At 36.7% G+C, this 12,447-nt stretch overlaps 2 protein-coding genes across 4 annotated transcripts in view; both read right to left on the bottom strand.

The window, feature by feature from the left end:
* The window catches only part of LOC131048690 (poly [ADP-ribose] polymerase 2), a 237,155-nt gene that overhangs the window by 217,132 nt on the left and 7,576 nt on the right, over positions 1-12,447 (bottom strand). For all 3 annotated transcript variants that reach the window (XM_057982747.2, XM_057982748.2, XM_057982750.2), the window contains exons 2-4: positions 8,736-8,831; positions 7,990-8,518; positions 6,559-6,677 (exon numbers count right to left, since the gene is read on the bottom strand). In XM_057982747.2, the coding sequence (XP_057838730.2) occupies positions 6,559-6,677; positions 7,990-8,518; positions 8,736-8,831 (744 nt within the window). The remainder of the gene's footprint in view (positions 1-6,558; positions 6,678-7,989; positions 8,519-8,735; positions 8,832-12,447) is intronic.
* Positions 10,176-10,709, bottom strand: LOC131859837 (uncharacterized). Its single transcript, XM_059214002.1, has one exon. The coding sequence runs from the start codon at positions 10,707-10,709 to the stop codon at positions 10,176-10,178; it is 534 nt and encodes a 177-aa protein (XP_059069985.1).

Raw genomic sequence — 12,447 nt, 5'->3', positions numbered from 1 at the left:
GAATTGACCATAACAGTTTGAGATATTTCTTGGGACAAAAAGATTTAAATGACAAGCAGCAGAAATGGATCAGTAAGATCCAAGCTTATGATTTTGAAATTGAATATGTGAAGGGTAAAAACAATGTTGTTGCAAATGCATTGTCTAGGAAGCCTAAAATAAATGCATTATCTGTAGTTACAGCTGATTGGAAATATCTATTGCTGGTTGAATACTCTAAGGATTCTTTTGCATGTGATTTGCTAGATGGAAATGTACAGGATGACAAATATAAGGTTGTAAATGAGGTTATCTATTACAAGGACAGGATTTACTTGGTTCCCGGTTCAAAGTTGAAAGAGAAAGTCCTCCAATCAGTGCATGATATTCCTTTAGCAGGGCACCCCGGATACTTTAAAACTTATCGACAGATAAGAGAAAGGTTCGAATGGAAAGGATTAAAAAATGATATCCTTCGTTATGTCAAGGAATGCACCAATTGCCAGCAAAATAAAGCAAAGCATACTTATCCCGCAGGTTTATTACAGCCACTGCCAATACCAGAACGGAAATGGGAAAGTATATCTATGGATTTCATCTCAGGTTTACCAAGGTCCCAAGGTAAAGATTGTATTTTTTTTGTGGTTGATAGATTAACTAAATTTGCACACTTCTTTTCTATCACTACCGAATTTACAATTGTTCAGATCGAAGACCTATTCTTTAGAGACATATTTCGTTTACATGGATTACCAACGAATATAATTAGTGATCAAGATAGTAGATTTTAGAGTATATTTTGGGAAGAGCTTTTTCAGATTGACAGGTACAGAATTGAATCACAGTACCAGTTATCATCCACAAACTGATGGACAAACGGAAATAGTGAACAAATGGATAGAAGGTTACCTTCGTAACTATGTAGCAGGACATCAGAAAGCTTGGGTTCGTTGGTTGTATTTGGGTGAATATTGCTATAATACTACATTTCATATGTCAATTGGTATGACCCCTTATAGGGCATTATATGGTTATGATGCACTCTCCTTCCTTGATCTTGCTTTTGATCAAAGTAATGTTCCCAAATCTCGTGATTTGCTTCAGGATTGCCAGGATATTTTGAAAGCACTTAAGGAGAATTTGCAATGTGCACAGAATCAACAAAAAATTTATGCTAATAAAAAGCGAGTCGAGCAACATTTTAAAGTTGGTGAATTGGTATATCTAGGGTTACAGCCCTACTAGCAATCATCTCTTAGGCGTAGTGGTGCTGAAAAATTAAAGCCTCGGCTTTATGGACCGTATCCGGTTGTTCCAAAAGTTGGCACAGTAGTATATGAACTTGATTTACCAGCTGCTAGCAAGATACACAATGTATTTCATGTATCTTGTCTCAAAAAGGCTTTGGGACAGCAAATGACCGTGTCAGAGGAACTACCCCCCATGAATGATGAAGGAAAATTGGAAATGATTCCTGAAGTGATTTTAGAGTCCCAGGACAGGCATTTGCGAAACAGGACTATCCGGGAATATCTAATTAAATGGAAGAATTTGCCCTTAGATGATGCTACATGGGAAAATGAGAGTATCCTCCAGCATTCTAATTTACAGTTGCTTGTGGGCAAGCAACAAGAGGCAGGGAAGTCTGTAATATCCCCTAATAAATTCCAAGTCTAAGTCTAGACTAGCATATTAATTCTTTTATATTAGTTTTCAATTTACTAATAAATAAATGATTTTTGTAATATTAATTATTTTATATTAATTATCCATTTGTTAATATAAATTAATTATTAAGCTCCTAAACTATTCAATAGTTTATCGATAGTTCTAAATAATGGAAATGGCTTATTGGTTGGTTCGATTCAGTTCGGAAACAGGTTTTCTCGAACTACCTTTGAGGTTGATTTAAGGAGAAAGAGATTTGGGAATGGGGGAGAATGGAAGATTGTGAAGCCGGCGTGTAAGGATACACATTTAGATTATTTTGCCTTTCGTCAGTTGGTAGACTGGCCTATTGGTTCGTATGATTCTGGAGTAGAATCGTTATTTACTGAAGCAGCGTGAATTTCTTTTACGGAAAGACCCCTGTGTTATGATGCAAGTTGTGTGTTTTCCTACACCGCGAGACTGGGAATACTACTATCGAAGACTTGGTGTTTGAACCAAACGCAGCACTCAATGCAAACTGTCTCCCCATGCTTCTGTAACCCGATATCGGGATTGTAGTGTGTAGATATTAACGCTTGTTTTAACTGATAATGCCGCGGTGTGGCGTGGAGGCTGCAGTCATCGCAGGGAGATGTTGGAAGTGCTACCAAACATTACGCATGCCGTGAAGACGCTGTGCTTCAGTCTTGTTCGTATACGAAGATTTTTCAGTGGTATAAAATTCTGGGTAAACTATCTGCAACCGTGGGTGTCTTTCTCTGTCCCGTTCATTGAAGAATATATGACGACCCTATGGTAGCGTTCTGCAACAAGTTTGGCACCAATGTGTAATTCATAATCGGCAATCACAGCTCATCTATCAGGTGCACCATGAACCCTTCCAGTTAAATGTTCAAATGCTTAATTTAAATGTACAGATTCCTAATGTGCAATGAGTGTAAAGACAATGTGGCAAAATTTATACAGAATTAAACTTTATGAACTGAACAGTTTGTAGTTACAGAATTGTGGAATATTGATGTCTAAGTTTCAGTAAAACAACATTTTTTGTTTTTGTCCAAATACATCCTTACATACTCTGAGAACTTCATTTATCAGCAAATACATTAGTTGAGGATTTTTACACCGGATCAGGTTCAAAGAACCGGTACGCCGATACGGCAAGATTTTGAAAAGGAGTTTGGGTTCATTTGGGTTCGTTAGTACAAAAACATGTAAATTATATATATATATATATATATATATGCAGCCTATAAGCATGAATTAAGATTAGGATTTCACATAGCATCATATAAAGAATAAAACCAACATAAACTTGTAATCATAGCATCATGATCATACCATAACAGCATCATATACATCAAGTTTAATATCAAAATGACAAAATATTCAAGTATCATTGTTTCAATTTTCAACAATTTAAAGTTTAATCATCAAATGGATTCTCTAATTCATCCTCATTCTCCTCCTCCTCCTCATCCTCCTTATCATTGACATTGACATTAGATGAACCAATGCCAATGCCACTTACCCTTGCACTTGCACTATAAGTTTGCTCGCTATCCAAGTCATCAAATGCAACAAGCTGAGAAGTGAAAGCAACCAAATCAGTATGCTCTGGCTCTATATCCCACATCTTCGTTTCCCCTTGCTTGTAGTCATTTTGCTTGTGTGAAATGAGCCAAGTTAATGTTTTAAAACTCACTTTTAGGGTTATGTTTTAATTTTTTATGTGGTGGATTTCAAAAAAAATTAAATTTTGCAACAAAAAAACCATTTTTGGGCCATCAGACCCCCGGGTTTGACCTGGGTCCTCTTGGGTTCGACCTGGTCCGAACCAGGCCTGTGAATCACGGACCATGTCCGGACCACAGGCGGACTGGACCAGGACCCCGAACCAGCACCGGACCAAACCAATACCAGGGGTCTAGGGGGGCGAACCCTGCAACTTAGCTTTTTTTTGAAAGCTTGAGCACATGTAATCATCTTCACACCCGAAGATTAAACCCATCTCAGTTTCTATTGTTGGATTGGCTGATGAAAAACCTCTTGTATGTTTGAGGCGATTCCATCCAGGAATTACCATTGCACTGAAAGGATTGAAGTTTATTTCCAATTTCTGAAGCATTTTAAAGATTGCAGTTGTGATGAAGGATTGTCTACATATTCCAGATTTTGTGAAAAATTCCAGTGCTTATTTCTATTTTCTATTGTGCAGCATATCATAATTGTTATTGGAGGATTAGCTGGCCATGCCATCTACAAGGGCGTATTTTGTTGAGGACTACTGTCCGATGAACAGTCTGTACATATTTAATTACAGTTGGATTGTTGTTTGAGGATGCTGCACTTCATACTTTAGTGGCATATCATTTCCAAATTGGCTTTGGTGCCCATCACACCAAATCTATAGTCAATCATGCTTCCTTTGTGGGAGTCTGTAATGGTCATACAGCCATCAGTTTGGTATATTAGCAGGTGAAAGTTCAATCAGCTTAGTAACTGGAAAATTGATCTTTGCATAGATACCTACTATAGGTGTTATTGTTCTAGCATTGGCTGCAATAATGCTTTCATGTCAGCATTTATTCATTGTTCAAATTTGCTGCAATATTGATATTATCAATGTGGAGTTAAGGAGTTTTCAATAGTTTAATATTGTTATTATTTAATATTATTCCACTTGTACAGGTTAGCAAAAATCAGATACAAAAAAGGATCATTGCAGTGGTATCAGAGAAAAGGTATTGAGGTCGAGCATTGCAGAACGTGATGAGCAGCCTAGCAGACATGCAACCAATCCAGATAGTGGGCCCTCTATATGTTTGTTGTGTGCTACCTCATGGACCCCCCAGAGGACAATACATCTCCCTTAAAACCATTCGTGCTAGTCCTCACCACTAGGCTAGTCATTTGTTATTTTGCACATCACAATTTTGTCTATTGTCCATTTCTATTCAGATTTTGCAAATTGTCCATTACTTCCCACATCATTTCACAGTTAGTGTTGCCCAACTATTGATCATCGGATCCCTTTCTACTGCAAAGCACCCAATAGAAGCTGAAAATGGGAGCTGAGAACATTGATATAGACATTCTTCTTCAGCATTCAAGTCAACTTCAGCAAATACCAGATGCCACTCATCTGTTTTGGGTTTTGCTTCCATCTACCTTGATGCCACTTATCTGTTTTGGGTTTTGCTTCCATCTACCTTGTTTTCTCTTTCTCCTTCCCTATCTCTCCCTCTCTCACTTTCTCTCACTCACAAATAGATACATGCTTCAAAATGTCTTACTTGCATGTTGATCATGAATTAATTCTCCCAGTTGATCAGCCATTGAAATGCTCTCTTCACTCAGAAGAAGAATCCGAAGCATTCCTTAACTAAGACACGACATTATGATATCAAGAAAGAACACCAGACAACATAGTACCTACTGAGCTTTAAATGATGAAGACCAACAACAAATACTGTCTCTCAAAGAAGGAACTCTTATTTGATAATTATGGAACAAATAACAAAAGTAAATTGAACATTATAAGAATGCTTAAAAACATCATTAGACAGAGTAATTCAATGTTTTCTTTTCCTCTGAAAACAACAGACCTATTCTTTAAGGGAGGACTATGATTTCTAAATAGTACCAGACTGTTCATAGAATGCTGGAAAGTTAGCCTTAATAATATAAAATATTTACCCTTCATAAATCCAATCTGGCTTAAGTTGCCTGGTCCTTCAAACCAAATATTGGAACTGCACTTCTATGAAAGCAAAATAGTGAATAGCCCAGGTGAATTAAAACATGCATCTGATATCATGATCACAATGCACAAAACTATATCTACCTATTCATAAACTTGCATCAACTTCAGTCTTCAGTTTGCAAGTACCTGAAAACTATAGAACTAAGGCACATTTGGTACATTTAGGAATAACCTGTAGACCACAAAAGCGTCCCCTTTAAATGCAGGAATTGCCATGATGCATAAACATGCGTTGTCCAATTAAATAGAAATGTATGCAGGCTACCATTAAAAATAGTAATCCTGCCACCCCTGATATCCCTCCTATGAAGATCCAAGGAAGAAACACAAGAAACATAAGTATTTACACCAGACGACATAGTAACAAGGGAGGTAAGTTTGCCAGAGATTGAGCACAAGGGAAAATTCAGAATACAGAAACTATGCACAAAGTGTGGTCCACCTGTGCACAAAGACACCATATGTACCAAAGTTAAAAATCAAACTACATGGTTTGAAGATAAAGAACTATATCAGATTTCTACAATAAACTACTACAAGTTAATATTTCAGATTTGCAAGTTATATCAGATTTCCATATTGTAGCGGTTGCCTTCATTTCTAACAAATATTTCATTTTGCAGATCACATCCTTAAGTAAGACCAAAATCAGATATTCGATAAGGTCTCTAACAAGTTCTTTCGCCCTTTAGGCACCGCAACATAGTTATGAAAAACATTATCAAGATAATTGAACAAGCTTCATAGTTATAGTTAACTCTCTCAAAAATAATTCTGCAACAACAATAAATAGTTTGACTATTTGTATATTTCCTTCTCAGATAATGGCAAGAAACACCTATTCAGATGACAGCTGCCCCATTGATATTGGCCGCTTTTAGGCAAATATGACAAAAAGAACCTTTCGAAACAATTCCAACTAGGAAAGCCTTGCAGGGATAACTCAATATTACTTAATGCATTTAGTATTCAGCCAACAAGCAAAACCCTTCAAGGAAAACTACACCACTACACATTTATGCAAACATTAGAAATATAACTATACATTTTTAATATGCAACCATAAAGAAATGTTTTCAAATTAATTTTGAGTTGAACTTTGTGAATAATGCATATGGAGCAAAAAGGTATAGTTTGCTTACTATCTGTAAAACATGATATTGGGACTTTATATCCTCTGGAAGCCACCTATCTAAGACAGCCCTCCCTTTCTTAGTCGCTACAACCAAATTTTCCTTTATTCTTTCCTGAACTCCTCCGCCTTCAAGCATGTATCCAAAGGCAAGTTAGAAAATTACAATACAGGTAATTACCACCATCATTCACAATAATGTGTCAAAAAGAGTTTGGATTACTTCCTTAGTATTTATTAGTTCATTGTAACAGAATATCTACTCAAACTAGGAGGATTATGCTCTAAAATACATTTATGTGGTTATTTCCAAGCCAAGGGCAATGATTGGTGAAAATACTCATTCAAATCAAAACTATTAAAAATGAGCACAAATGTAATGATATGTTCTAAACAAATACTAATTCATACCATCCTAGCTAGCAAAGCATTTACCAAGAGAAACCAAAGAAACTTTTCTTTTCAAATACTAAAGTTTACAAAATTATAAAAATGACATAAGCCCAACAAACCAAGGAAGGAAGGATATATATAGAACAAACATTAATTCAAAGAAAAAGCAGGATAATCATTAACAAAGATGGAAATCAATGACTCACATGGCAGCATTTATAAAGAAGTTATGAATGTAATAATAAAACTAATAACTAACATGTATATGATCCTAAACTAAATTTAGATACTTAATAATTTCTTTGATTTATATGAATCAAGCCCCTGGCTATCTGCTTCTTCATATGATTGTGATACACAATAATCCATAAAAAAAATTAAAATTAGATATTTCAAATTTTTTCAAGTCTAGAAAAATCGTGTATACTATATATAAAATTTTCCAACAATTTAATAACCATGTCAGCAAACTCTTATGTCCTGAATCCATATATAAGAAAACTCCCTAAAACCCTGATTTAATATGCAAGATATATGGAACTTAAATTGAGCTGGGTTTCTCAGACATGGATTAGACTCTCTTGACTTCCACATGGAAGAATTTTTTTAAGCATATTCCATCCCCATATAATATGGGGATTAGCAAGCTTTAAGAAAGATGTCCAAACTACAAGCCACGATTTTACTCTTCAGACTAGTAGTAAGGAGGCTAATCAATGGTTTTCTTAAGCTTTTTGTTTCATCATAAACTTTAGAAGGTCTTTAACTTTTGAAATTTATTTTTTAAAAGTTTGGGTTGTAGTAGGCATCTCTATACCTTCACAAGTCTTTATTAGACAATAATCCAATTTCAAATTCCCCACATTATCTTTGATTTTGAGTATTGCTGGAGCCACCAAGGTATTTATTCTCTTTAGTATTAATAAAGATGAGCAAGAAGATTTCCCTTGGCAACATACTCATTTTGACAAAGGTTACACATCACAGAGATTCGTTATTTGTTTTTGAACCAAACTCATTGATTTGGCTTTGAAAACCTTGCTCTTACCTTTCACGTGTTGTGAAGTGCTTGAACCATCTGTTGTGGTTGTAACTGGTGTTTCATCCATAGCTTTACCAAGTCTTCCAACAAGAACCTTTTTAGTTCCAGAAGTTGATAACCCACACAAAGAAAGCTCCTGCCGAAGCTCGTCAACAGTCATCTCATTGATATCTATGCTTTTTTTATGCTCAGAAGAATCTAGTTCATTTTCATCTTTAGATGTGGGAGTCAATTTTTTTCTAGATATCCCTTGTAATTCTTTGTTGCCAGCACCTGGATTTGACTTGCCCCCAACATCTTCAAGTTTATGCTTTTTAGGAACAGCTCCATCTTTGTTGTCTCTATCTGGGGAACAGATACTCGAATCCCTTTCCTTTCTAACCCTTGTACCAAATCTGTTATCTCTATCTCTATACTGTTTGTTTGGGTCTGTGTCATTTGCTTTTGCAGCCATAGCAATTTTCATATTGCAACTCGATATGTTACCATCCTTTAACTTTGATTCATCTCGAATAGCTTCATTAAGTCTGATTACCTGCAAATTGAGTAGATAATTTTAAATGTTCAAAAAATTAGTTTAATCACGTCTCCATTTTCTGAAGTTTCTGATCCAAGTCTAGATTAATCTGTATAATTTATTGTGAAAAACAAAATGACCTAAAGCTTGGGTGATGATATTTTTCAACCAACTGGGCAAATGACCTATTGCTGCATCAACTCCACCAACCTGTATAGTTGATGAACATACTTACCAAATCAGGCTTACATCCAGAAGTATCAAGACCGCGCTTAGCCAGCTCATGACGAAGGTCTTGCACTTTGAGCTTTTGTGTCATTGTATGGTCCATCTAGAAAAGAAGAAAAAAGAGTATGAGAAACAGTCCATAGGCATTGACTTTCTGCAAAAATACATATGCTGAGGTTCTGAGATTAGAATATTAATAGAGTCTTTGTACATAGCAGCTAAATTTAAAGAGTTAAAAAATAAGTAAAAGTATGAACAAAACAGAAGAAATGTTATAATTCTCTTTCTAAAATCAGTGAGATCCTCAAACTCCTACTCGCAACTGTATTTAAATGTGCAATTTCGAACATGAAATGACTGGAAGAACTTACACATGGAGACTGATAAGCAATTAGTTAGATTGTAACATAGCCAGATCAAACCCATTCTTATCTAGAATTGAAAACTGTGTGTGTCTAGTGCAAGAAAGCTTTTGAGAAAAAAGGAACTGAATCTTGGCTATGGAACCACTTGATGAAAAATACCCAACTAGTTGGACTGGAAATTGGCAATGCAACACACTTATGAAACTCCTTAGATATCCAAAAGATTAACTACAGACAATACTGTTATGCTTGTAAATATCAGAAAAGCATCAAATAATAATTCTGTTTGCATACATGCTTCAATAGTCTTCTGAATTTGTCTTTTGGCTGTCACTATGCATTCCCTGGAACTAAAAAGATATCTACTACAACTTAGTCAAAAATCGACAAAGGCCTTTCACCAAACAAGATCAATCGATATCACTTGCATTGGAAGGCACAGGTGTTGTCGAGCGTACTGGGCCGCGAGCATGTATAATCGCAAGGACTCCAGCTATCTGCAGACACAGCAGGGGCTATAATCACCTGCCTCGATTATCTCCTTCAATACCGCCTCTCACAACCCATGAGCCTATCAACTTAGCGCCTTAGACACTGGCTTTGCTCTGTCGAAGACAAAGACAAAGGCAGGTCAGGTCCTCATGGATGCTCAGTCCTTATCTCAGCTCCCAAAATTTCCTTATCTCCTACTACAAAAATTCAATAATCAGGAACAGCTCAGAAAATTCAATATTGTGGATGCTCAAACTCAGAAAAATCCAGGGTAGGGGAAAACATCCTACCTGGCCTGTCTCTAGGGGTTTGCGTCCCAAGAGGCCTGCATTGCACAGAGGCAGTTCAATCCAGAATCAAGCATACCTCTCCCCGTAAACAGGCACACCTTATAAAGATTGTGCGCCGTAGTAAGGAGCCGACCTTAGGACGATGCAAACAAAACATTAAATAAGCAATGTAGGAAATTTAGATTATAATTTTATTTATAATAAATTTCCATTTATTTATTATTTAATCAAGGCAAAAATAATATCGGGTGTTGTGGAACACCGCTTATGAGGCCGACTAGGCCCTCCCCTCGAAACGGCTCATGACAGTCCTTCCATCTCGAATTGCTTGACCTCAAGCAATTGCAGATTGGGATGTTCAAAAATTTCTATACCTTCCCATGTGGCATCCTCCGGTGGCAGCCCCTTCCACTTCACTAAGTATTCAGTAATTACCTTATCCTTTAACCTCTTTTCCCTCACATTGAGCACGGTCTCTGGTTTGAGGATGAGCTTACCTTCATAATCAAGGGGAGGTAACTCTAATGTAGGGGTAATCTGCTGTCCAAGAGCCTTTTTGAGACATGAAACATGAAAAATGTTGTGATTCCTGCTGTTGGGTGGTAATTCCAGCTTATAAGCCACCTGTCCTACCTTCTTGATCACTAGATAGCGTCCATAGAAACGAGGTTTCAACTTCTTTGCCCCATTACCCATCATTGAAGATTGACGGTAAGGCTGTAAGCGTAGGAACACCAAATCTCCCACTTCAAAAGTCCATTCAGTACACTGTCTATCCGCATATATTTTTTGTTGATTTTGGGCTCGTTGTAAATTTTCCTTGAGTGCTTCCATAATATCTTTACTTTGCTACACCAAATCCTTAGCTCTTGGGACTCTACTATCCGTGAGAATTAAGTCCATAAAAGAAGTAGCATCATACCCATAGAGTGCTCTGAAAGGAGACATGCCAATTGACAAGTGATGAGTTGTGTTATAGCAATATTCCCCTAGATGTAGCCATTTAATCCATGTTGTTTGCTGGCCAGTTACATAGTTCCTTAAATAACCCTCAATCCATTTGTTTACTATCTCTGTTTGGCCATCTGTTTGGGGATGATAGCTTGTACTTTGTTAATTCTGTCCCTGTCAAATGAAATAGCTCTTGCCAAAACAAGCTTATAAAACTTTGTCCCTGTCACTCACAATTGTTTTAGGTAAACCATGAAGCTTGAAAATCTCCTTAAAAACAGATCAGCCACTTGAGGGGCCTTATAATCTGATGATATAGCATTAAAGTGTGCGTACTTCATGAGTCTATCAACTACTACATATAAACAATCTTTGCCCTAGACTTTTGGCAACCCAGTAATAAAATCCATACAGATACTTTCCCATTTTTTATTGGGAATGGGCAGGGGCTGCAATAAGCCAACTAGAAACACATGCTCTGCCTTGTTAATCTGGCATTCCTTACACTCCCTCACATATTGCATCAAATCTTGTTTTAAGCCTTTCCATGAGAAGTGTTCCCTAACCTGTTTATATGTTTTATAAAAACCTGGGTGGCCTGCCAAAGGTGTGCCATGGCAAGCTCTTAGGATCTTTTCTTTCATCTTGCATTCGGGTGTAATGAATACCCGACCTTTAAAAAGTATTAACTCATTGGTTATTTTGAACCCATCTTGCACCCTACCCTCCAATATATCATTAGTGTAAGAATTCTTCACATACTCAGCTGGGATGAGTGATCTCCAGTCAGCTGATATTTCACTAATGGAGTGCAATTGAGGTTCCTAGACAAAGCATCAGCCACAACATTGTTGCTTCCTCTAACATACTCAATGTCAAAATCGTAGGCTTGAATTTTACTCACCCATTTTTGTTGCCGATCATTTAAATCCCTTTGGTTCAAAAAGTACTTCAAACTATTATGATCAATCTTGACCAAAAACTTATTACAAACCAAATATTGTCTGAATTTAGTCAAAGCATGCATTATGGCCAGCATTTCTTTGTCATAGATTGAGAACTTACGCTCAGTATTCTTGAGCTTCCTAGTCTCAAAAGCAATAGGGTGTTTATTTTGCATCAAGACAGCTCCTATTCCTTCTCCTGACGCATCACATTCCAAAACAAAAGGCAGAGAAAAATCAGGAATTGCTAGAACTGGGCATGAACTCATTACCTCCTTGAGTTTTTCAAAGGCTTGTTGTGCTGATGGAGTCCATATAAATGCCCCTTTCTTAGTAAGATTGGTTAAAGGTGCAGCAAGCTGTGAAAACCCACTTACAAACCTCCTATAATAGCTGCATAACCCGACAAACCCTCTCAACAGTGTTAAATTACTTGGTCTAGGCCATTCTTGAATTGCTTTAATTTTGCCCTCATCAACACTCACTCCATGACACCGTGTTCACTAATTTTAGACCCCAAATATAAAACTTCTTGCAATCCAAATTCACACTTAGAAGCTTTAGCATAAAAAGATTGCTGTTCTAGAATACTCAAGATTTCTTCTAAGTGTTTAAAGTGCTCTTCCCATGATTTTCTATACACTAAAATATCATCAAAAAAGACCAAAACAAACTTT

This window comes from Cryptomeria japonica, chromosome 2, assembly GCF_030272615.1.
Source record: "Cryptomeria japonica chromosome 2, Sugi_1.0, whole genome shotgun sequence".
NCBI lineage: Eukaryota > Viridiplantae > Streptophyta > Pinopsida > Cupressales > Cupressaceae > Cryptomeria > Cryptomeria japonica.
This window is presented reverse-complemented; position numbering and strand designations above follow the sequence as displayed.

Excerpts from the sequence above, each read along its gene's own strand:
- LOC131859837 (XM_059214002.1), bottom strand. The coding sequence starts at position 10,709 with ATGGAAGCACTCAAGGAAAATTTACAACGAGCCCAAAATCAACAAAAA.